Raw genomic sequence first — 27,450 nt, 5'->3', positions numbered from 1 at the left:
GCCGTTTTATGTTTTATGGGACCCAGAGGGTACAGACTTTGGCCCAGGAGTTTTCGGGCAAGCGACAAACGTGGCCGGCCCATTCCCATTTTAAATGGGCAGCTTTCAGACCAACGTCAGCGATTTAAAATTGGATACCATGCACAAAATGATTCGATAGCGAGATAGTTGTCAAGCACTAGCTCAAAAAGCATTGTGCCGTCCAAGTAAAAAAGTATTAACATAAAAAAGAATGTGATGGTGACCTGTCAACAATAAAGTGTCAGCGTCAGAAACAAGAAAAGCGAATAGATTTCCAGACAATCAAGACTACGTTGGCAAAATTTATTTATAATGGCAGACAAAAGGAAAACTAAAAAACGTAAAGAGGTATGTTAGTTTTACTTCTTATGGTTACACACAGTTTTTCAATACTTAATTATATTTTCATACATTTATCATTGTTGTTATCTATACATTTCCATATTGCGGTTCGGCGTGTGGATTTTCCCGATTGTAAAATATTTTTCTCGAGTGTTTTCTGAATATTTCATATGTTTATTCGTGGTATATAAGAGAAACGTAAAAAAAATGTCTATTTACGTCAAAGCTGATCCATTGCGCGTGGTATTTACAGAATGACGCATCCATTTCAGTATATTGCTTAGTTCATTGCCTGGCTGAAGACCGCCGTGTTTTATGCGTAGTTCTTCGTCTTCAGCGACATTGCACGAGCGCAGTGTCAGTTATTTTTGGGATTCCTTTGTTAGGGCGTCTATTTACTAAATAACCAGATGTTACCATCATGTCACATGTCAAAGCTCATAATTTACGCCTTGTTGACATTTCTATTTTATAAACATTACCATTACCACTACCTTTTCGTTTTTACTAAATATAATGTTAATATTGTAGGAACACAATTTACATATTGCTCATTTATTTTTAACATCATTAATTTTGATCCATTCCATTGCATGCCTTGCTCATTAATATTTTTTTTCTGTTTTCAGCGAAAAAAGGTTTGATTTATTATATTGATCACTTTGCACAGTTTTCTCACTAATAATCATAAAATTAGATAATTGTTTTTTTTGTGAGGCTAATTTAAAAGTAAATTTAATTGCACGACTCATGTGACTTTATAACACAATTTATTTTGCACAGGTGTGAAATTATCTTATTGTTTCCAGTGGGTAAATTTAATGCTAATTTTGTAGTTCTACTTAGGCATTTTTCTCTATATATGTCAGCTGTAGTAAAACTTGTAAATTTAATTGCACACATTTATCTTTAAGACAATTGTATTTGCAAACTTATTCTATGCTCTTTAGTATTTTAACTAACAATCTTTTGGAGATAATGAAACTTGGCCATGTGACACAATTTGATTGACTCTTGTTTATACTACAATTCAGTTATCATAGTTTTTGGCTGGACGTATCCTCCCTAACAATGAACTGTTTCAATAATAAACTAGATAAACTTGAAATCTTTTAACTATTTGACACACACATCAGCTTTTTAGCTGCTATTGTGTTTTCCAAAATAATATTAAAACAACCATAGTACAATGGACCAATAGCAGACTTTAGGCACACAAGGGATCCTATTACCAACTCACAATTTATTTATTTTCAAATGATTAACCCCCAGTGAGAGTAGATCTCTGTAGCTTTATTCAAATTCAGAACAGACCATCACATAGCTTCTTGAATTTCACAGAACATGTGTTATGTCAAGTAATATGGGTTCTAGACCTTTATTGTGATGTCTGTCTGTAACTGTTACTTCAATATTATGCTTTAATGAAGAAATTTATATCAACTTATATTAACCATGTTTAGTACTAGTAGTATTTTGAAATTGTTTTATATCATTTTCAATCCTGGTCAGCCATATAGGGTGGCAATGTCAATGCTGATATCTATTTTTATGAGTAAATACCAGTGAGTGAAGTGGGTTTTTTTTTTAACTGTTGATAATATGAAAAGGAGGTAAGGTGGCAGGTAATTTGCTTATACTTTTATTCAAAGAAAGTTTGCTCCTAAATCCCGATGAAAAGTGATTATTACATGAAATTGTCTCATAAATTGACAGTTTCTGTGCCACAGTCGACACAATCTTGTGATCCCAAGAAAACAAATAACTCCAACAAATGTAAACCTTAGTTAGTTTTCATTAGGTATAGATTCCAATGTTACTACTACCACATTTATAAAATCAAAGCAATGGCAAATCCTGTTCATTACTTATATGATTATTAAGATAATGTTATCACAATAATTATAAATGAACAGATTACTTTGTTTTAACTGAGTACAAAGAATTAATATTGCATTGGTTTGTGGATTTTGTTGTTGCCATAATGAGTTGATCTGATTTTGACCTTTCTAATCTAAAATAATTGTTTGGTTAGAGAATAATTTACGTACACAATATTCTTGGTATTTTACTTAATATGGGTGTGAAATCTTATAGCTTAACAGGTCATTAATAAAAAATATGATTGCAGAGAAACTATCTCAGTGCAAAGAAATATCTCTCACACTATTCCTTATCAAGCAATAATAATTTAGGGCACGAACAATGAAATGTTATGTAAACTTTTATTGTTTTTGTTCAACACTATGGTTTGTGTGCTCTAAATTGAGTCGAGTCTTATCACTGTAATAGAAATTAGTTATAGTTAGTATCAATGAGAAAGATTTGTATGGATTTTGTTGAAAAATATTTGTTGTTTTTGTGGTATAGGATTTTTTTTTCATTGTCAATGGCTAGGTCTCGGTAATCCTCTTTATAACATCCGGGGTTGTCCGCAATTGTTCGATGTTTCATAGTTTTAATTTTCCCCCTCTTTGTAATGCGTCTCAGTTTTTTATAGTCCACTCTCAACTTTTCTAGTTTTAATGGGCAAAGTCAAGCTCGTGAATTTTAAGGTACTCAAAAATGAATTCAGTTGCGGTATTGTTTTTACTTTTAGGGAGGGATTAATTTCATGTAGATTCACTTAATAACGACCATTTACTACATTTTACTGAAATATCACTATCTCCATGACTAAAACTTTGCGTTGTAGTGCGAGCAATAAAACTACAGTACGTCAATTGTAGCAGTTAAACTAACTAAACAATGAAGACTCCTCTCAATTGACTGATTGTAACACAGATGATTGAGCCTCATCGGTCATACGTCATTTTTATTCGCGTATGTCAAGTATTCAAGTAAAGAAAGTCTATCTAATGTTATTTGTAGTTCTTATTATGATGGAATTACGTTTCGATTTGGGTTAAAACGCATAATAAATAGACCCTAAATAGTATAACGTATGCTAATATGTTCTAAAGATCCATTTTTCTTTTGGTAAGGGCCTTTATCTGCCGAGTAATATATGTGCAAGGCTGCAAGCGATTCCGCAAATATTACGGGAAAATAAAACCCAGTGAAAGTCCAACATATCCCAAGGACTTGTGTTCTAAGCTTGAGTTAATGCTAGCTTTTATCTTCTAAACAAAATAAAGGAGATCCCCATTGGTAGAAAGACGTACGTTTAAAGAAAACTGTTGATACCTCAATACTTCTAAATATAATTCAAGATTTAATAGAAAAGGATAAAAGTTAATGTGAATGTTTCAAGCCTATGACGTCTGTGTACCCATTCATTATTAAGACATCCATGTATGAACCAATTGTAATGTAAAACGTTCCCGAGTTCGAAGCAAATATAAGGAAAAATATTAACGTCATTATGTTAATTAATTTTGTAATTCAAACAGAAAGATACATATCTGTTTAAATTTTTATTTGCAGTCTCGGAAAAGGAGCTAACAATACTTATATGGTTGTGAATACACCCTTATTAGAGATAGTTTACACCCAGACACAGAACAAAAGATCGTGCTCATCACACACATTTTTGTCTTGGGCGTGAATCGTACCCCCTGAACTAATAGGCCAGTCAGCTCCTGGTAGAGTGTTAGCGAGATGCAGTACGCCGTCCCGCTCCCACAAAAGCCTGTAACGACTTTCACAAAAGTGCAAAATGCCTTATATTTTTAATCCACGGATATCACTGAAATTCTTGACGTTAATAATGATAGGTGTCGCACGTAATGTATACGCGAGAACATAATTACCTTCACATAAATACATGTCATGTATTAAAGCTGATGTGAGCTGAGTAATGGAAATTACCCATAGCAATAATTCACTGAATTAAAACATCTGTTAAATGGTCTTTGATTCCGAACATATTTATCCTGTGTCTCTAGCTGCGATTTACTTGATCAATTTTGATAGCGATACCAATGGATAGGATGGTATACCATGCTTGTTTCTCGTAGCAACCAAAGTCACGTTAGAGGTTTAAGGCACGACACGAAAACGCGAATGAAACAACGGGGCGGTTCAGGTTTAGTCAGTAACAGTCTGACACCTACTTATATCCTCCCCCAAGGGAGTGGGTGTCCATGAGGATTACTCCGGCTTAACAAAAAAAGGCCAACAGGCAAAAATTACTTTTCCAAGAGACAAGAACAAGTTTTTTTCATCTGCTATCCCTAAAAGATGTTTAGTTCTCTTGTAGGGTATTTGATTTCCATCGTTTGAAAGCAAAAATCTCTTGAAGAACGAAATTAATAATTTCCAATTAAAACAAGGTTTATCAATTTATAAACCGGTTTCTAATGACTTTGCTGATGCACTTAACTAATGTGCCTATTACATCACCTGTCCTTGCACCTTTATCATGGGCTCAAGTTCATTTCGTGTGGAACAAGTGAAAGCAGCAGTTCTTGTTAATTTTATAGTTATTTTACCTCAAGCCTTGGTAATTACGTAGCTAGGTGCCTTTTGTGTTTTTTGCTTCCGTTTAACCAGAATGGATACTGGTTATCTATACCGAAATCATGAGTATTTATTGAAGGTACGTTTGAACTAACTTCTTTATGTGTCGTGACTATTTTAAAGATGTATGATTGATTGTCTTCTGCAGTTATTTCTTCTTAACCTTCAACGCTACTCGATACTAATTGAGGTGTTTCAAAATCGTCATTAAGAGTTTCTTTACTCAGCACGTCACTTACATTTGTCTTATGGAAACCCTTGTAACATACCGTAATTGTTAAGTAAATTACTCATAGTGACTTGTACTTAAATTGTTCAAGTTTTGTGAACAGGTAAAACCAGTTTCTCATAAAGTATCAAAATTCCCTGTGACGTTTTCCATGACCTACTTTTCATGTATCACTAAAATGTTATTCCAGATCATTCCATATATTTCCAATGTGTATTATAATGGTAATGTTATACTTGGATTGGTTCCGTAGATCGGTGGCCCACTTTCACCATGTTTCTGCCAAGCCTATAACTTTATAACTGTCATTAGTCTACGTCGTGCGCGTGCGCCGTTGTGTCGTGTAACTATGAGAGATTTTGTGAGTAAATGTTAATATAGAGTAATATGAGAAACACGTAATGTTTTAACGTCTATAATAGTGTAATAATGTCCCAATTGTATCTATTTTATTTGAAAGTGTTGTGTTGATTGTGTGTGGTGGAAAACCAGTGATTGTTGCTGTTTTATTATTAATAACAGTTTTTGTATGATCAAAGATATCTCTTTCCTTAATGTATTTCTTATCGAAAGCTTCTGCAATCGTTAACCTGCTTTCTTGGTCTGTCATGCAAATTGCTTTGAACCGACACTGGAAAGAAAGGTATTGTAACTAACTAATGAATGCCCATTGAAAGCTATAAGTTATGCGTATTTCCAAAATCTTTTCACGTTCAAAAATACTTTAGAGTGTGTTAAGAATGAAAAAAAAAACGGAGCTTCAAAAAATAAACAACAATGCAATAAGAAAGTGGTTCAACCGAAATATGTAGGTCGCGTATTTCCAAACGTTCATTCATCGTTTCGTACAACATACTCAATGTTAGTGTAATCTAGACACATTTCGAGTTCATTAACAAGGTTCGAGTCATGGCCACGTTTACATAACGAGCCAGGCCGACAGACGTCGATAGCGGTATATTTCCCGCCACATATGTCTGTTCGCATTTTTTACCGCCATTTTCATTTTGATTTGGATGCTTAATCCAAATTGGGACACGTCGTGAATGCTCTGCCAAGAACTACGCTTTTTAGTTGAATATTTTTGCCATGTTCTTAATTTTTGTTCGTTTATTCATGACCAAAATAAGTTTCGATTCAACAGAAAAACATGGCCCTTTTTTAAGAGAACCTTTTCTAATAGACTGTATCTAAAACTCATTTGCCAAGATGCTCATGATAGATATAACAGATAATTCCTTTCTTGTCTTCTGTACTGCAGTCGACTAAAAACTACTCAAGACATTGCAAAACCCTCATTACACCGCACTGTAATATTACCTAGTGATGGTAGATAGAACCATACATAAACGGCAAAGCAGACCGCTATAATAACAGTTAGAGAACAAAGAACTCGATACACGTAAAAGCGAAAGCTTTCCATAAAGGTTGCGTTGGGTTAGGTCTTGATTAGTTTCCGTGAATCACTCGCTACCTATTGCATGTCTAGGAAACAATATATTAGTAATGGAATACAATATGAGTAGGTATGCTTGACCAATAAAGTGGTATATTCCCTTAAGGTTGAAAATCATTCGCACGCCATAAAACAAGAAGGTTGATTTTCTCGTGCAATGACATTCTGACTGCTACTAATGTCACCCTTATCACTATTTTACTGTCACATGAATTGTGGTCAAAATTGTCAGACCGCTTTCTTTGTCGACCTTTTTGAACAGATGACTGTTGTGGAGCGTATTTGTCAAGGAAGTTCTGGTAACTCCTTCAAATTCTACCTGGTCTTGTTACATGTTGATTCATATTTCAATATCTTCGCATCAGTTTTTGATTAGGACCTTTGTATTGCATCATGTCGTCAGCGATCCTTAGTATGTGGCAATAAGTTTTTTTACATAAAATTTTACCTGTTCCAATAAATGACAAATTGTTTCTGTAAGCCAGGTATTAGGTTAGAGAAGATTTTACCTGCTTTTGGAGCCCTTGAATTATTGAGTTATTTTATTGAAGCAAGTTGAAGCAAGTTCTCTACTAATTTCCATTGACATTGCATCAGCTAATAAAGAATTCTTTTCGATTGCAAATTTCTTCCCGTAACAGGAAAGTTGTTTTGTTTGGCAAAACTATAAATAGAATAATGTGGTTTTGGCACGTTTAAGTAAATCGATAAGATATCTGCGTTGATATTGTTGTTTCCGAGTAAACTTGGCGCGGAGACAATTTAAACCGAGCCTCGTTATGCGATGTTTTGACATTCGTTTCTATGTCAAGGTTGAGGATTTGGCTTTTGTGTTGATACGGTTTTACAGATATTTTAACGACTCTTCGTAATTAGGCTGCACTGTTTCTTGACTTTGGGTTATCGTTAAAACTGTCGTCTAAACAAAAGAAACTAAACTACTTACAAGGTTCGTCGAGATATATTCATATGTCAATACACCAATAAGCTCTTTAAGCATGATATACCGCGGGTTTGATTCTGGCCCTTACATGTTTATGTCATTCACAAATGTTTCATCGTCTGGGCATACTTCCCTTGTATGACAGTTCCTAACGTTCTAAGTTTGCTTATTTTATTTTACCATTAGCACAACAAAATGTATCGTACTCAACGTATCAAGTGAAGCCCTATCCTCACCCCAAGGAGATAATAATGTCAGAAATATTGGCTATGTACTATAATATTATCAACACAAAAGCTTGTACGCATGTTTGTTCCTCTTTCACGCAAAAACCACTGAATGGGTTTAGACGAAATTTGCTACACAGATAGCTTATAACCAGGTCTAGGTTTCTATGCCGATTTTGTTTCTGTGGGATCACTCATTTTCGATTGTAGTCTTCAGTCTCTCGTGATGTACTAATTAGACTACGCTAACAAAACCAGGACAAGTCGCTAGTACGTAGGCAATAAACAAGAAATATTCGACGCTATCCGCTTTTATTATATTGTTGGGTTATGAGCTGTAACGTATTACATGTGCTAAATCAATTTTACAGTTGGCCTCGACTACTGAGTTTACTATTAACGAACTGCATGTAACGCGATGACGTGAGATCACACATTACAAATAAAACTTGTATAAATGTATAATGCATAATAACTATTGTATTTCCACTGTATAACTAGTTCGAATGACGGAGAGCACTTGTATAGAAACTGTTTGAACAATTTGATTTCGAGTTGGTTTGCAATATAAGATAAAATATACCTAGAACTGTAGCCTAAGCCTAAGATCTTAAAGAAATTGAAATAAAGCAATGAACAACTATTAGGATTCTTCCTCAAAACTTTATAAAAACCCTGATTACCAACTAAAGCAGTAGAACTCGATTTTCTATGCGAATTTTCACAAAAATAAAACACAAAAATGATTAACAAATATTTTCTTAATAAACTTTGAACTTTATCGCTTTCCTTAAAAACTCAGTTCAAACTACTGTACTCAACACCTAACTAAAAACATTTCAAATTTTCTTAACGGCAATTTCAACTATACCTCTTCTTCAATAAGGGTTCTTCTTCAACTGTAGCACACAATAACAAATCTAACTGTATACCATGTTGGATGTTTCCAGGAGTTTGGAGAGCCTCCAGAGTCGGAGAAGGCGACCAGCGAGGAGTACTCGGTCGCCAAATGGCTGAAAGCAAACGTGCCCACCAAGAAGACAAAGTTCTTGAATCATCATGTCGAGTATTTTACAGGTGAGATATAACATCGAATACGAAAACAAACTAAGAAGATTGTTAAAAAAAAACGTCTCCCGCAGTTAGTAATTTAATCCTTGGGTCGCGGGGGGTTTCACAAACATACAATTCACATGCATAAAGACACGCAGACTTAGAACAAGCATTCGTGTATACACAAATGTTTGTCCTACGCGGGGATCGAAACCGCGACACGTCGTTCAAAGTGGGCTTGACGTGATGACCTCAACCACCCGGTTATCAGTCAGTTTTGTGATAACACACCTCAAAGACCTAATTAACCCAGAGGGTCTACCACCACATATTAAAGTATAATTATTATGGTTGTAGAAGCATGACAGCGTAATACACGGTGTAGAGTGCCATCTCTCTTTTATACTGTTATATTAATAACTACAGAACTACCGCCATTAATAATATAGTCACTCATTTATTTTGAATTGTAATGACTACTCATGAAGATAATCGTTTGGGCTTAATTTACCCTTCGCAAAAAAAATACAATTAGACTGTAATTAAACGCACTATAGTTTTGTAATTAGGCGATGTGATATTGCGAAATGTAACAAAGCAAAAATTGACTTATTAATGCAATATAATGATCAATGCTCAAACTTTCTTTTATGAAGATTATTGTGTCCTGCATTAGAACGTTTTAAGGTTCATATTACCACATTATATTGCATTATACGTCACCCGATATCCGTGTTCATTCCTTACAAAAATACCAGTCTATAAGAAGCTACACTCAGACTACCCAAAATAAGATTATATTTAAAATGGTAATATTTATAAAATTTTAACATTTTGATGGCGAAGTGCCAAGATTCGAAGCTGCATTTCCTTTATGCTGACTTAAAGATTCACTCAGACGTAAGCCAGTGAACTTTATTTGAATTAAAATGAATTAAGGACGAGGTAGTTATAACTACTATTTATTTTTTACCGCGTAAAAAATCTTGCATGAACTTACTTTATCAAAAAATATAAAATGAATGAGGAATAGAAAAAATAGTTAACCAAAGAAAAACCTCAAAATTCCGAAATTACTACCTAATCCCACCATAGTTTTATTAACCTGTTGATCATATAGTTAGTATTTTAAAGTTATTATGTAATACCCAAAAAAAGAGTGAAGTCCAATGAATTTATTTCCAAAATATTTCATTAAATGTTGAGTTTAACCAAGCAAGATACACAAATACAGTTTTTATCCTTATAAAATAGTGATTCGATATTCGATGTGTATTTCATCAAAATGTATGATACAGAAATGTTCTAATATAGTAATATTGTACAAACTGATATATTATTACCATATACGTGGTAAAATCCGAAGTATTTATATCGTTTTATTATATAAAAAAAGTGTTTTTTCCTTTGGTAAAATCCCTGTACAAACACAACTGTTGATCTAATGTCCATAGGTGAATACATATAGTTAAGAAACCGTGCCAAATGTGTTTTGTATTCAAATATCGCAGATTCACATTAAAAAAAACCGCCTAACTCGAGTAAAAATAGAACCTATATTAGTTTAAAATACACGCTTCTTGTTACACACGGCAATACTCAAGAGCTACACTGAGATTAAAGTCACCTTTAATTAACATTCTGTCTTTTCCACTATAAAGGGAATGGCGTCTATAACTAGTCAAAGAAAGATACTTGGTTATTTCTAATATATTAATAGTACTGTATTTAACAATAATTAGTGGAATAGTATGGGTCATCACGCCAAACGACGTCCACGACGTGGCACTGATTCAATTCCCGTGTAAGACAAGCATTTGTTCGATACACGAATGCTTTTTCAGAATGAGAGACAATCGCAAGATGAATAGTCTATAGTAATATCGTCGTCAATGATTTCTTAGAAATTGTAATATAAACGGTTACATAGAATGTCGCAAACAAAAGCAAATTTTGAGTAAATTACGCTAACCGGTTAGGATTTAGGCCACCGCTGGTGTCAACGCTATTTATTATATTAACAAGTTATTTACAGTTCAGTAAACTGCAGTTCATTGAACCAAGATTAAAACAATACCTTACCTTTTTAAATTCATCGTCTGATCACTCAAAATCAAAAGATTTTATTTCAAATAGGCCGTTTCTCAGGCACTTTTAAAACATTACATTACTGACTTTAGTTGCACGGTTCCAAAGTGACATTCTTGTGGAGAAGAACCGGCAAGAAACTCCATAAGTTACTCTTTTCAGGGTTTCATATCCAAAGGGTACAAATTAAACAAATAACAAGCTCTCAAATTATTTGTCCCCCAACCGATTTGATTTTCTTTAGCCTGTTAATTAGATTTTCAATAAATTCCGTAGACAGCTTTCGTCGCTGTGAAGCAACTCGGTCATATAAAACTTCAAACCCCAAATCACTTGTTTGTTATACCTCATGGTTTTCCTTCTTCCCAGGCACAAAAGCAGTGGATGCACTGCTCACATCGAAATGGGCGACCGGCAAGAATCCGATATTCACAACCAGACTCGAGGTCACAGATTACCTGCACAAAATGTTACTACACAAACTCTTTCACAGAGCTAAAAAGGTTAGTACGACTGGCACACTTATATTATAAACAAACTTTTCGCCCGCGGCTTCGCCCGCGTCGAGGTCGGTTAAATCGCGTTTCCAAGAGAACTCTTCAAAAGTCCGAGATAAAAACTATCCTATGTTCTTTCTCAAGGTCAACTCTATCTCTGTACCAAATTTCATTGAAATCAGTTCAGTGGTTTAGACGTGAAAGCGTAACAGACAGACAGAGTTACTTTCACATTTATAATATTAGTAAGGATGCGAATATATGTTTGATACCTCTTCATGCCTAAATATCTGGACCGGTTTCGGTGAAATTTGGTGGAGGTAGCTGACATCTTGGATTAACTCGGGCTTCTTTCATCCTACTATAAAAAAGGGATATAAAATATTACCTCAATACATTATCCCACTCCAAAATTATCATAAATTCAAATCAAATGCCCAATACGCAAAAACTGTAGCATATTATATATTTATTTGCGTACAATTCGAGTTCTCAAGTTTACAGTCTGACCTTCGGGACGAGTTTGAGTGACGTGGAATTGATAACAGAGCGATAATTATTTAATACGCGACACACACGTGTTGTAAATTTTGTAATGACTGATTATATTCCTATCTGTTTCTTCTCAAATATTTCGAAGAATATAGATAGTGTATAGGCCTTATTTTTTTGCACTCAATTAAATAATATACTGCGGAATGATATTTTTTACCATTTTATAGTGTTCTTTTATCATTCAGGCTAATTAGAAAATAATAATTTATTATTATTTTTAGTACTATGTTTAAATTAGTTAGTTACAACTCACTTCGTAGTTATACTAAGATTTGTAAAAACTTGTAATCATTTGTGCAAAATGCGGCAAACTATCTTCCATCTTTACGATACAAATTTTAAAAGAACGCCTGGACGAAAAGGTTAAAACAAAATAAGGAGTATAATATTGGTCTAAAATTATTTGTATTTGATTACAGGTTCCAGTAAGTGAACAAGAATTGAAGGGAAAATCTAAGAAAAAAGAATTAGAGAAATCAAGTAAAAGCGGCGACGAAAAAGATGGAGAGAAGAGTCAGGCGAGCGCCTGCGAGGGCAAAGTAAGATAACATCTTTAACTGCTCAAAAACGCAGTAGTTTTTTTCTATATTGATTAGGCATGTATGATAATTTTATGCGCAATCCTTCTCTATATGAAAAGACTTGGCAGTAGATAGTTTCGAGTTGTGATCATTTCAGATAGCGTCGATTGCCAAATAACCGGCACAAAAACAGGAAAAGTTTTTGTGACCTAAAAATGTTGCATGTTGGAATCATATGAGCTAATATGGTATATTTTACCATCAGTATATGCGCGCACTGTATGTCTTGCCTAAAACAAGTTGCTAAATTCACTTGCGTTCTATTCGATTGTGAGGAGGGGGGATTAACGTCCAAAAATCCCAATTTCCTCAAACTGACGTCTGAAAAAACAATTCCAGGACAATAAAGAAGTAAAAGAAAAAGAGAAGAAGAAACGCAAGATCCGCCTCGAGATGCACATGGAACAGATGTTCCTCGACACGCTGGACGCTTACGTGTGGATCTACGACCCGAAGCCGTGGTACTACTGGCTGTGCGGGATACTGGTCGTCTTCGGAACCATTACCGTGTGCATGTTCCCGCTGTGGCCGGCTACTGTCAGGTGGGGATTGATAGTGGTGATTTTATATCGGCGAAGCTGTTTTGACAGTCGAAAAACAAAGTTGTCAAAATGTTCTTTGGGACAACGATAGCGCTGGTTTTATCCTGTAGTAAGGATGTCTGATTTTTTTCATTCTTTCTAGCTTTTTTATTTTTACATTAAGTACAGAAATTGATCCGGATTTTGCTTATGTCCTTTTTCTTCTGGCAAATCATCAAGTGACTCCTCCCGCTTTGGGTTGAGCGAAAGGGAGTATCAGACTTTTACAGACTGAATGAACTGAACTTTTCTGCCCTACGTTCAGATCACTGTCTGCTGGCATTTTGCTAATATCTGCCTATCAAATAAAAATGTAAAATAACACCTTTATATTTTCTCATCGTTTCCTTGTCCTTCCTTCTAAAGCCATATCATAGTGATTATTAACTAATTATTCCTACTCCAATTCTCCAGGAAAGGCGTGTACTACCTGAGTATCGCGGCGGCCGGGTTCCTGGTGATGATCATAGCTCTGACGGTGGTCCGCGTGGTGGTGTTCTGCCTCGTGTGGCTGCTGTCGCTGTCGCGGCATCATCTCTGGCTGTTGCCCAACCTCACCGAGGATGTCGGCTTCTTCGCCTCGTTCTGGCCGCTTTATAAGGTAACATTAGACTAGGTTTTTTTTTTAATGACTGATGACCATCATCGTCATCATCACAGCCCGGAATACGTTCACTGCTGTACGAAGGCCCAAGCGCTGGTCGTCGCATCCAAATTTTTCCTTTCTTGATCAGATCGTCAGACCACCTTAAGAACCGATGATACTTACTTTATTTTAATAGTACAAAAGTAGTAGTATGCGGGAAGCCCGATATTTTAATTGATTTTCAAAACGTAGAGGCTTCGTCTACAATGAATGTTTGATGTGAGATAATAATGAAAAATCGTGTAATAGGTTGAGGTTTCAGAATTGCTGTGGTGAAACTGCATGATGATTTACTGAGTCTCATATCATAAAGTCTTAGCGATAGCGATGTGTAGCAAAATACATTAGGATTGATGCTAAGGTAAATAGCAGCAGTTCCAGAAAAAGTTCTATATGAAGATGTGAATGTGTCTCAAATGCTTAACTATTAATAATCGTTCCAAGCATATTTCTACAATCTTTAAAAGTCATATAAATCGTTTTCACATTTAATTCAAAGTAACTACGATTATTTCAGTACGAATACCGCGGCCCCGGGTCCGAAGCCGATAAGGCGTCGAAGAACAAGAAAAAGCGCAAGAAAGACAAGTTGTCTGATGACGAGCAGGAGAAGGCGCCGCTGTTGGAGAAGCAGGAGGAGGTCGCCGAACAGGCGGAGGGGCAGGAAGAGGCCACTGTTCAGGCCAAGTGAGTATAACACATCAACCAGTATAGAAATCTCCGTGGACCTGGTAGACATTACTGGCCTGTAGGTCTAGTGATCTGCTGGCCTTAATGCTGAAGGTTGTGTCGATCCCCATTCAGGACAAATGTTTGTGTGATGAGCACGATCATATGTTCTGTGTCAGAGCAGAAATATACAAGTACGTTTATCAGATGTCTATTACCCATAATACAAGCTTTGCTCAGTTTGAGACTAGATGGCGTTGTGTTGTAGTTGTGGAATATTATTATTGTTTCTTTTTTTATAATTCTTCGAATTTCTATATGAAACTAGTTCATTCCTTATTATTGTTATACCATTATTGTGTGTAACTTTTCTGTAATATCTCATCTATCTTAAAAAAATAACTATGAATATAATTAAACACCTCCACAACCTTACAGATCTGAACAAGAGCCACCGACGCCGCCGGCGGACAAGCAATCAGAATCGGAATCTGAGAACAGCCAGCGTTCGTCAACCGACCGAGACTTCGAGATCGTCGAGCCGGCGGACCTCGAGCCCGACCGAGACGAACACGCGTAGGTAACACCGGGGGGTTTGTGTGGGCCGGGGATATGACATGTGATACGGGGCTATATGATACACTGGAATTACGAACGATGTGACAATCATGTGGGGTGTTTATAATGTTATATTGGTCTGCGGTGGGATTTAATATGACACTTGTCTTTTGAATAAAAAAATAACATGTTTGTGAAAAATTGTGTCAAAGATTTTGTGGGAATCGAGTAAAAAAATGATGGGTTTGAAGGGTTTATAACAGCTGTTTCGCTTTTTAGCGGTCGTAACACGTGTGAAATTAACGTTGTTTTGTGATTCTAGTGTGTCATATAGTTCTATAATTCATTGTAGACTGGTTGGTGAAACGAAAAACATCCTTACCTAATTGTAATAAAGGTGATTTTACCACAAACATGCGGTCTGTACGTGTGTGCGTGCGTGTACGTATTCCCGTATCTCTGTGCAAGTTTGGATGTTGACGAATACGAATGTATCGTGCCATTTATGTCACCGATATTCAATGTATACCGTTTATTATATGTGCAAGCATTCACGATAAATCCATTTTTAATATTCTCGAATCACTGTAGTCAAGCCAGGGTTGTTTCCTTTGCATTTATTAGTCTAATGTAAATATTAACTGTGGTTATTTTGTACTAAATTTTTGTGACGCTTTTGATGTTGAAATTTTTCTAGAATATTCTTTACAAATTGGGTATATGTCAAAGTTGATCCTGGCTTGGAATAGCGTATTAATATTGCCAATATTACCTATGGCTGTATTGTAATATTTTAGAGTGATAATTAGCTATGTTTTGGAATAAAATGTTATAATACAGCCTGTTCAATGTTCTATAATAATCTTAGTACATAAAAATGTACCTAACTTGGGGAGGACGCCATACAAACATACCCGCGGTACTCACAATACCTGAGACTTGACGGTTGACACAGTTAGGTTATATTAGGTTAAATTCCGAGTATTTCCTTATAAGTATTGTCACTACACCAAACGCCATTCAAGCGATATGAATTTGGTTGGTGATTTAAAATTTTAACATCCTACTGTTTCACTCATGACGTCAAATATGACATGTGTCTAGCTGTCATATTTAGTGTCAATAAATCGATGGTAATACCAAATATTCGCGTTAAAGATCTGAAGTGGACACATATAATGACACTGTGGTTGACTGATTTTGTTAATAAATGTAATATAGTGAGAATTAATGTATTAAATTATATAGTGTTTGTAGCCATAGTTAGCTTACTCTTGACGCAAGCTCAAAATTATTGTTTTAGTCGATTATGCAAGTTAACAAAATCAGTCAAAATGACTATAACTCGGTTACCATCAAATCATTCTCGATTCGCTCTCTATTTAAATGAACTGAGAACGAATGAATGTTGATGTGAACGGGAAATTGCTAGATCGACGAAAATCTGTGACGTAATAATATGATTTTAGACAATTTATACACACACCTTCGCAGTATCGCTCGAAGAGAAAATACAACTCCGAAAATAGTACCTGTTTAAAAAATTATGTCGAATTATGTGAAACTTGACACATCGTGTCCGTTCGGCAAACTTCGTACGTCTTCGGCGATAGTGCGAAGGTAGTTACTGTATTTGTGCAATTATGTTTTACTTTTGCATTCATTTTATTCATGTTTGTTATGTCCGTCGGGTTTTGTGATTCGTACCTACGGCTACCGTTTGATATACGAAAATTAACTCTAATGCTTTTTGTTAGGTTTCAATTTACGTAATTCTTTTCTTAACTCTTAATAAAAGTTCCATTTCATTTCTATCTTATTAATACCATAAATACATTCCTATATTACTTCATCGTTTTCATAAAATCTAAGCAACAATTTTACAGTTTAAATTCACAAATTCTTAATGCTGTAAATTGCTTAAATAACTCATAAATCGCATCACAATATGTACTAACTAGCTTTTCGTTTGTCATATCCATGAGATTTATTTAATTTGTGTAATCATATATATAAATATTTATACAGAACCTTCTGTTGTATTCTCGTTTCACACATGCTTGTAATAAGTATCATTTTCCTATATCAAACGGTGAGGTCACGGCCTTTTAAATATTTTGGTGCTGTCTACAAAATTGTGAATAAATAATATTTATTTCGCGAATACCGCGTTTCTATTTATGTGCATTTTTTTTCACAATACATTTTGTTGTTTTTTTTTTTGTAAATACGCTGGCACTCGTAACAAGATCTATTTGTCGTTTAATAACGAATTGTATCATGTTAATCAATGGTATTTCAATAAAGTGATACTCTTTTTATATTTGTTTTATTTACATTTACTTCTCAATAATTTTACAATATACAAAATAATTGCAATGAGCTTTATGCTAACTGTGCAAAGATTCTTATACTTACATTAAAAGTATGTTAAAACATTCGTCTTAAACATAAACATGGCCACACTTTTTTTATTAAAATAAAAGCCGTAAAAACAAAACACAATTGACACTATTATTATGAACAAGAGTTTTGTAATTAATTCAACTACTAATAATCTTAGAATAAAGTGTAAAAGATGAGATAATATTAAGTTTATAAGTTGCCGCGTTTCTCTTGTTCCAATTCAATTGATTCGAAGAGCGTTTTGAAGTTGCCAGCTCCGAAACCCTGTGAAGTAGAACAATTAAAATTACGTCAAAAGAAGTATAATAAAGAAGCTAGAATTTTCTCACCATTGTAAGGACTCTATACCAATCTGTATCTTGGATACAAGTTACATACAAGGGTTAATGATAAAGTAATTTGCATAATATAAAGTATAGAAATCCATTTTTTAACAAGTCACGTTGCTTAGACTCGTAAGTAATATACTTGAGCAATTCAATTAACATTACCTACTGTAGTATATCATATGAATAGCTTTAATAATAAAAAACCGTCTCCAGCGCTGAGGAATTATTAGTCCTTGTTTCACGGGGAGTTTCACAAACTTTCAAGTCACGTGCACAAAGAGACCAAGAGTTATTCTATTACATAAAAACCCTTAATCTTACAAAATTAAATGCGTTCTTATGTTCTAAAACTACTCACATTATGATTCCTTCTCTGAATAACTTCTATGAACAGTGTGGGTCTGTCTTGAGTGTTCTTGGTGAAGATCTGAAGCAGGTAGCCGTCATCATCATAGTCAATTAGGATGTTTAATCGTTCCAACGTGTCGATACTCTCTGCTACCCTCACTTTGCTCAACTTGAGACGCTCTCGGATCAAAGTGTAGTAGTTTGATGGGATTGAGAGGAATTCAACACCACGACTGCGGAGATGCTCAATCTGTGGAAGTTTTTAGGTTCAGTTATGGTTATGAAAGGTTTATTTCTCTTGTATAGTATGGATGTTATTTGACCCTTGTCATTAAGCTGAGCGAGCAATTGAAACCAGTTTGGCCGATACTCACAACGAGAAAGACCTATAAAGACGTTTTAAAAAGTGTTAGTCTTGTGGTCAGTGGCTCTAACTGCTGTATTGGAAGTGGTGGGTTACGATTCCCACCCAGGACTAATGTTCATCTGAATGATGAGATTACATAGCGTGGGAAGAAAGTTACAAAGAAACCAAATACTGGATGGATGAAAATCTTGGATACCACTGGGTTTTTTGTCTTTCTGGTGATAGGGCCCGTTTTCCAAAGATTTTTATCAAACTGATCATCCAATCCCTCTTAAATTGACATTTTATCGCGATTTGATCACCTTTTGACCTATGTCTAGTCCGCTTGTTTTCTCCTACCTTTCATTAATCTATTCCCCTAGCTCCTATCCTCTAACCCTTAAAACACTTACAGCAGTAATAATATCCTCAGTATTGATAGCGATGTGTTGCACTCCAGCTCCGCCGTGGTACTCCACATACTCCTGGATCTGGCTCTTCTTCTTGCCGGGTGCTGGCTCGTTGATGGGCACCTTCACGTTCTCCTCCCAGTTTGCCATCACAATGGAACGCAGAGCTGAATACTCGGTGCAGACTTGCTTGTCGTCTACTGACCAAAATCTAAAAAAAGAGTTTATTTTGATCACATTTTCCAAAAGGCTAAAGTAAAATTTTGCCTTAGTGTCATGTTTATGCGAACTAAAAAACAGTACAGGTCTACAAGTGGGAAAAATATCTTAATATTGGATACAAAATGCTTTCGAAGACTCTGTATCCAGGTACCCTTTACTGAATACTTCGCTAAGTCAAAGATAAGTTTCAATAATAGAAACGTGTTCTCACCTATATTAGAGTCTAAGTGTTAGTTATTAAATTCGCATCTTACCTATGAAACTGCAGACAGCGTTCGTACCAGGAAGCAGCTGTCTCCATTTCATTGTCAGGCTGGTTTCCGACGACGTGGTCAATGAAATTGATCTCCACTTTTGGGCTGTTGAGAACAAAATAATTTTATATATCATCGGACATTCTCTCACCAGGGGCCTGCGGCTAAAGCGGGAGACGTTGCAGCGATTCAGGTTTAGTCAGTTAGACTCTGACACTATCGTCTTCCACCCCTGAGGGTGTCCATGAACATAGGATAAGATAGGCATAAGCACAAAAAAGGTAAAAGGGGCCTACTGACTAAGGCAGTAACGGAATAGAGACGGCACTGTATGCCATATCTTGCTTCTACAGCATCTACAGTCTAAAAGAGGTAATGGTAGGTCACCAGTTCTTATTTAATTTGGGGTAAGGACTTGAGTACTTACAGGAATTTATTGATAGGATCGTTGCTTAACAGCTGGTATCCAGGCAGGAACTGTCCCTTATATTGAGACCTGTCCACTAGCGTGTGTGTGTTGTCTCCATACTAAAGAAGAAAAAATAGAAATAAATTAATATCATCATCTCCATCATCACCATCAACCAAATTCGTCCACTGCTGGACACAGGCGTCCCCAATTGCACGCCATCGAGATCTATCTTCGGTTGCTGTATTAGCATAACCGGATCTAATGATTTACTGCAGCAATCAGAAGACTATAATTTAAGGAGAGTGTTGCAATTAAGTAGCCTCTCCACTTGTTACCTACAATTTATCCCAATTCTTCCGTACGTAACTAAACTAATAGCAAAACAGTCAACTTACGGTCTTCAAAACTGCCATTCTCACAACTCCAAATTCATCCTCTTCCTTCCAAATATCCTTGACGACGACAGCTCCTTGCTTCCTGGCGTACTCCACGATGTAGTCCAGGTTCTCCACTTGGAAAGCGACGTCCTTCACGAAGTCACCATGGTATCCAACCTCCTTGGTTAGGTCTGACTCCACCGGGTCATATTGGGCTTGAAACACGAATATGATCTGAGAATGAAAGGGATAGTTTCGTTAGATTCATTTTTGGTGTTATTATAATTACCTGCTAGCTGAGCTGGCAAACGTTGCTTTCCCGTATCAATAATTTCTGTTGAATTTCTGGCGAAGAAATAACGTTGAGGCTTGAAACTAAAACATACATCCCTGGGGTATGAAAAGTAGATTTCCGTCTCAGTCCTAGCCAAGCAAAGATATTTTCATGCGAATCGGTCGAGCCGTTTCGGAGAAGTTTAATTGCAAACACGTGACACAAGAATGTGATATATTAGATTAAGAGATAACATTTTGGCAATATTCTAGCAAATCAAGTATGTCACGATGTTATCGCGAAAGGAGAAAATTTATTACAAATTGTCTGCACTAAGATAAGATCTCGCCTATGATAAATACTCACAATAATCTTAAATATATTTCCAGTCAAAAACAATGTAACATAAAATCCTCATTTACGTAACACGATATAAATAAAAGCACTAAAAGTTATGTAAACAATGTTTTTATGACCTTTAATCGTATTTATAAGTGCCAACAATTAATTATATGTATAAGAAATTGTTAATCATGCTCTAAGCAACGGAAAAATATAAGTGTTGAATATTGAACTTAATTTTCAGTAGCAAGGCAGCAATCGTAATTTCGAGAAGGCGAGTGAATTTTTCAACTTAATCATTTCTAGTTAAGCAAAAATTATAGATTTAAAAAAAACGAAGTTCGCTGGAAGGGAATTGAATCCTTGTGCCGCTGATGGTTTCACGAACATTCAATTCACATGCACAAAGAAACTGATCGCTTTATCACTTAGTTCAAGTTCAGTAGACATGACGATAAACAAATTAACGTGAATACCTGAATACATTATATAATATACCAGTATAATAATAAATGCCAATGAGAGGCTCGTTCAGTTGATAATACCAGTTTACCTACCTTATTCAATCTGACGGCGTAAGAGGCGACCTGTCTCGAACCAGTCTCCAGACCGCTGTATGCCAGAGGCTCGAATCCAAATCTTGACACATAGTAACTCGCCGCCTGTCAATATAAATAGATTTCATTAAACATTTGTATGACCTTGACAAATTGTTTTGATGAGTGTTTCAACAATAAAATCTAGTTTTCTTATGTTTTGTGTCTACTATAGCCAAATAACATTTCGGCAATCGTTGGAGCTGATAGAAAATGCTCAAAGCTATGAAAATACAGGTATCAAGCCACTTGATGAAACGAAAAGTCATCATACCATACATTTTAGCTTTTTTAATGCTTTCAGCTGTAGAAAGGTAACTTAGCCACAAAGGCTGAAGGAAGCAAGAAACCCGTATATCACTTCGTTGTACGTCAGTTTGTAGGTTTAAAATGTTTTACTGATGTAAAAGACTGACAACTCTATTTAGGTGTTTGTACCCAAGTGATAAAATGAAACCTTATCTACTCATACATCGATATTATTCCGTCTGACCTGAGAAATATTTATCATAGACGATCTGTTTATGTTACCCCAATAAAAACTGAAATAAAGATCGAGGTTTAAAGTTGAAAACGCTTACAATTAATGTGCAGCGTAAGAAATAAAGGTGATTCAGATTCAAATTTAGTCAAATTAATTTGTCGCCCTATTGACTTCCTTTTCTTTTGCCTATCTGTACGGAACCCTCAGTGTCTCCAGTCAGACTATTACTTGACCGGTTAGTCATTCGACTGCGTCAGAAGAAGAGTTATTGACAAACAAATAACTCTGCAGGACCCCAAATCGGAAAACTTTTTAAGTTCATCACGTCAATGTTATAAAAGCGAAAGTATGTGTTTGTATGTTTACACTCAAACAGCTGGACTGATATCGATAAAATTTTATATAAAGTTACCTGACACTATTTGACACAAGCTACAATTTATCCGGCTGCATCAAAGGTGAGTAATGTTTTTGCAGCTGTAACCGACATTAAGGTGGGTGAAGCCGTAACTAACAGCTAGTGTTACCTACATAATTAATGGGATCTAACCAAGTGTCTTCGTGATAAGCGACTGAATATATTGCATACACGTTGTCCTCTATTTGATTTACCAACAATTAAACAAAAGACGACGTGTATTTACGTCAGTCTTGTTTTTATAAGTATTGAATAAAGTAATCTCATAAAAAAAAGGTTTTTCTAGAATTATGTTTTATGGCTATTGTGTTCTAAGATCTTTCCATAATAAAGAATATTTGAAAGCCAGGTGTTATAATTTTGACGTGTCTGTCTGTGGCATATAGCTCTGGATCGGATGAACCGATTTCGTTTTTTTTTATTTGTAGAGCAGAAACCTAGATTTGAAAAAAAAAGCTCTAAGATTTTCTCATAGTTCTTGAAAATGGGTCACAATAGAATGCACTGTGACAAATTTCAGATCTAAAGTATAATACAGTGCAAAACAAAGATAAGACAACAGAAATTCTACTTAGTATCCATTACTCTACAGTCTCCACAGCATCCGTATATTACGAAACTGTTTACCATATTAAAACTCAGTAAAAAGTCTTTCTCAAGTGTCATTACAGAGTTATTATATAGAGACCCTACTTATAAACGCGAAAGTTGTAAGTGTCGATAGATGTTTGTCACTCTTTCACGCAAAAACCACTGAACGGATTTAGATGCAATTTAGTACACACATAGTTCATAACCTGGATTAACTCATAGTTTGTATCCTGATTTTGTGTTCCCGTGGGATTATTTTTGATTTGTAGCCGATGGGAGTGGTAGATGGCTAGTAATAAAATAATAGATACAAGAGCGTCTATGAAAAGTGTAGACTATTAATAAAGTCTTTAGAGATGACACTTCCGAGAGCGACGTGGTCCACAAAAGACAGTTGCACAGCATCAGAGTTGAAGACATGTTAAATATCTATTGGAAAATAGTTATCCAGAACAATAATAAAAGTAAATCACAATGATTATGAACTACACTAATATTATATTACAGCTAAAATTAGATTTCTCGTGATATCAGGAAATCACGGGTACGATTTTAAGATAGGAGCAGAGCAGCAATAAGAAATGTTACAAAAAACGAGGAGAAATTATAACTCGGTGTTTTGTATACCTACTGCGTGAGCTGTTGTTGTCAACGATTAAAGTTACGTAAAAATATTTATCAAAGATTTCTTCCACATGATGACAGTTAAAGCCGCTTAAAAGTTTGTGTATCACAGGATTGTTCATCACTATAACTTTTGAAGAAAGTCCGCAACAGCTTATGAATAAATTTTTTGAAAGATGATTTTAATAAAATAATTGCCTACCTGTTTAGCATTGGACACCCAAAACGTTAGATGATCAAAGGCCAGAAACCGTCCTGCTTCAGGCTTCCTTCCCTTGTCTGTGTAAGACGTCTGAAAAAAAACGACAATAGTTTTATAAGAAACAATGTTTGCTACAATAATGACTACTTTATCATAAGAATCCTCAAGCTGGGACTGTTTATGAATTATAAAAAGGAAGTTCTAAAAGACAAAAAAGCACCCAAAATTAAAAACTTGCTAATAACTTAACATGTTTAAAAATAATCTGAATTTAGATTGAATATAATTTAAAATATTTTTGAAAAATCACTAAGCCACGAACACAAATGAATATATCACAAATCTTACCATATTGTTGTTTAAACAATTGTTTTCCTTGTCACTGAATGTTTGTGTAACAAGAACAGTTTCTACACTAAGAGATAGAGCACTTAACTTGAGCTTATATTCAACGTAGAAATATAGTAGTTCTACAAGAAAACCGGGTTGTAAGGCTCTGTTCATACATAGATATTTTTTCTCCACATAAGTGTAATAGGAACTACTATTACAAAATGCTTAGATAATAGTCGAATTAAATTTCAGACAAACTTTGTTATGGATAATTTTATTAGAGAAGAATTTAGTTCCTAGCGTGCGACGCTTTTAAAGGTGTCATTAATAGTAGGTATATGCTTTCAGTACTTACCTCTTAGATCCAGCCTCCTTTTAAGAATGTCTTGCACTTGAGACCACACAACAATTATCCCCTGTTAATCCCTTCTTTTCGGATGAGAAGTCCTCAAAATACTATTTACGCTTTGGGTTGAGCGGAAGGGAGTGTCAGACTTCTACTGACTGAAAAGAAACATTGGTGCGTCATGTTCCTTCTTTTGCCCTTCGTGTACCACGTTAACTATTTCGGACAAAACCTTGGATAATCCCGCTACCCCGGCAGGCGTTAGCCCTAATGGGTTCCACAGACCCCCTGTTAACCCATGCGAAAGATAATTCATTTTGTTTCTTTGCTGGAGGCTAGTAAAGTCTAAGCAACTGCTGAGATAGTGTTCTGCTTTATCTTTTTCTGTAGTAGATATGTATGTCCTGGAAACGGCAGACGGTAACTTACTGTAGTGGACAGTGCTTACATCCCTAAATCTAACCAAATATTCTCAATGTGAACTCACCCTAACAACAGTCATTAACGGACACAACGCTTCGTTTCACCGTTTGGCTGTGGAGGGCGAGCCTCCACCGCACTGTGCTCCCAATGTCATCCTTGTGACACTGGCTGGACAAAAAAGGAGTACTCATTTACACTAGCAAAAGGAATGTATGATTGACCTATAACTTTATATCTAGGTACAGTGTAAAATTCTTGACGAAGTACTAATTTTTCAATTGGCATCTTTTAACTTTCTTTCACTGGGCACAACTATGACAACGAACATGTTTGTGTATGATTGAGTATCACTTTATGATCGCCAACTGGAGCAAAATTGTTTTAAAGATTATGAACTGACACCCTGTAACAATCTGTCTGTCGTGGTAGTCTAGCGGTTCTATGTATGGATAAATAATATAAATATGCGGGAAACGGAATATGTCCAGCAGTGGAAATTTATATTATGTTATTATTACTCTAGATTGAATTTATAATAAATCAGCAACGTCGTATATACGAGAACATACCTATACCACAGTAAACAATTTTTTTGTCAAATCTGACGCAGTTAGTCTGAGTACAAGATTTGACAGTTTCGCCGGACTATTTGGCGAAACTGAGTCAGTAATAGCCAAAATAGAAGTAAACTATGTTTCTAATGCTCATCAAGGACACTAGTACTAAGTGCGTACCTAACATAGAAGCAAACAACAATAATTTTACGCAATATTTACTCAACTTAAGAAGAACAACAACTGCATACCGGAATCAAACGCAAACGCAACAAACAAACAAACAATTAATTTATTATTTACGCATAAATTGCGTTACGTTGTCATAAACATACAAACATCATCAAATAATCACATTATTGTCCACGCTCTAAGTTTGTGCCCACTGCGCAGATACTAATAAACAATATGCTAATGTGATTGGATATAGAAAACTGGATTCCGTCGCTCGTCAAGCACAGAAACGGGGTGAAGACGACGTCATGTAAATAACTTATACTTTGCAGGAAAGATTTTCTTGGGTTCGGAAAATGTACTGTTTACATCCAATTAATTTACAAGAAAAACTGTTGGTATTTTAACTTGGTAATTGTATTTTTGTTATACGGTTGTAGACATTTTCAATTTATATTTGTGTTTAAGAAAAAATCAAGGTTGAAAATAAAAGGGCTATTTAATGTAATCCTAACACTCTCCCTCAATTTAATCAAATTTTACCCTGAAAATTCGAATATATTTTTTCCCCATAGTAGGTACGTTTCCCCGTTGTAAAGCTACACCAGAAGATAAAGTTTTATATCTAAGACTCAAAAATTTTTTCGTTAAAAGATGATCTAATTTTACCCTCAAGATAGTAAAAGTTTTTCTTAATATTTATACCCATATGCTACCCCGTTAAAAAAGCTTCACCAAAAAGTTTATATCATAGAAGTCTCAGAGTTAGAATTTAATGTTTGGACCGCGAGTAGTCTCTACCCCACTTTAGTACGAGCCGGCACTCGAGACAGGTCGGTCGACTTTACATATCACGCCACCATTTTATATTACAAAATGTTGTGCAATCGTAAAGTTCTGGAACTTTCCGTGACATTTTATAGTATTTTTTTGGGTATTATTATTAAAATTGAAGTTTTTTTTTAATTATTTAGGTTTTTTGTTATTGATCTGGTTGTTGGTTACAGCTTCACTTGTTTTGTCCCCCAAAGTAAGCAGCGTGATGATAATTTGCTTATAAGTTTTTGTAGAGTCCGACTGGTAGTTTCGGAGGTAAGCGGGCTCAAACAAACGGACTGTTTAGGCTAATTATTTTTCGCCAATACATGATTAAAAGAATATCTTTATTTTCGTTTAATTGTCACTACATAATTATTATTGGTTGCTAAATTTTTGGGTACTACTTTCTCTACTCGTAACAAGTTACATTATAATAATATAGATATTTCCTCTTTTGGCCCACTTTTGCCCAATTTATGCATTTTTTGTGCAAACAAAATATTTTGAGTACCTATATTATTATTTAAAGTATCAGCATACCACCTCGAGCAACATACAGATGTAAAGAGCTTCGTTCTAGTGCAGTCCTGACCTAGATCAGGGTAGGTTTACGCGGTTTTATGGTCCACTCTATTAACTTTTTTTAAGTTAACAGAATGGACTACCCCCGTACTTCGCCTTGGGGCTGGTATTGTCTCAGAGTATTATGTGGGCCGATCCCGGCGGCACTGCAATGCCGGGCCGACCCGTGACGGGAGTGGAGCGAGCCCCGAACATCCCGTCAGCTTACAAAAATCAGTTTAATATACTGGTCCCTCAGTGAGGGAACTTTCAGATATTAAGCTGAAAAGAACAGATACTACACTTTGATCTTAGCCAAAAGGCCGAGAAGCGATACCGAAGTAGTGTCCGCCCGGGGTAGTCATTCAGTCGCGGAAAATCTTAACACCGCCATTCAGAAACATGACGTCACTAGCACAGCGCCATCTATTCAGTGGTCTCGGGTACTAAGTGGTAGGTGTCCTCCCCTCGCTATCTACTTGTTTACGGCGCAGCTAACTTAACAAGGGGTGCGCGGCTGTTGCAATTGTTTCCATCGACCGATGCGTACCACTATTCTTTATTCACGTGGCTCTGTTTTGAATCTGACTGCTACAATTTGTTATGCTCGTTGTAACAAGCTTATGTGAAAGAAATTTAGAACAAGCTTTTGGTTTGGCTTGGCTATAAAATCAAACGTGACTAGATTCAATTGACGG

General features: G+C 35.6%; 2 protein-coding genes and 1 non-coding gene across 3 annotated transcripts; 1 reads left to right on the top strand and 2 right to left on the bottom strand.

Moving 5' to 3' along the window:
• Nucleotides 1-245: 245 nt before the first annotated feature.
• LOC113498541 (translocation protein SEC62) lies at nucleotides 246-17,226 on the top strand. Its single transcript, XM_026878575.1, has 8 exons — nucleotides 246-369; nucleotides 8,630-8,756; nucleotides 11,190-11,323; nucleotides 12,292-12,411; nucleotides 12,793-12,995; nucleotides 13,449-13,635; nucleotides 14,198-14,367; nucleotides 14,788-17,226. Exons 1-8 carry the CDS (start codon nucleotides 334-336, stop codon nucleotides 14,927-14,929), a joined length of 1,119 nt encoding a protein of 372 aa, XP_026734376.1. The 5' UTR covers nucleotides 246-333; the 3' UTR covers nucleotides 14,930-17,226.
• A 174-nt stretch (nucleotides 17,227-17,400) lies between these two features.
• LOC113498540 (4-hydroxyphenylpyruvate dioxygenase) lies at nucleotides 17,401-23,903 on the bottom strand. The gene is made up of 9 exons (XM_026878574.1): nucleotides 23,891-23,903; nucleotides 23,543-23,632; nucleotides 21,185-21,289; nucleotides 20,030-20,245; nucleotides 19,650-19,750; nucleotides 19,223-19,327; nucleotides 18,750-18,957; nucleotides 18,001-18,240; nucleotides 17,401-17,577 (listed from the first exon to the last, which is right to left on the bottom strand). Exons 1-9 carry the CDS (start codon nucleotides 23,891-23,893, stop codon nucleotides 17,503-17,505), a joined length of 1,143 nt encoding a protein of 380 aa, XP_026734375.1. The 5' UTR covers nucleotides 23,894-23,903; the 3' UTR covers nucleotides 17,401-17,502.
• Nucleotides 23,904-26,894: 2,991 nt separating this feature from the next.
• LOC113499117 lies at nucleotides 26,895-27,087 on the bottom strand. The gene has a single exon (XR_003401075.1). It is a non-coding gene; the product is annotated as a U2 spliceosomal RNA (small nuclear RNA).
• Nucleotides 27,088-27,450: the final 363 nt, after the last annotated feature.

The sequence above is a fragment of the Trichoplusia ni genome, chromosome 11 (assembly GCF_003590095.1).
Source record: "Trichoplusia ni isolate ovarian cell line Hi5 chromosome 11, tn1, whole genome shotgun sequence".
Taxonomy (NCBI): Eukaryota; Metazoa; Arthropoda; class Insecta; order Lepidoptera; family Noctuidae; genus Trichoplusia; species Trichoplusia ni.
This window is presented reverse-complemented; position numbering and strand designations above follow the sequence as displayed.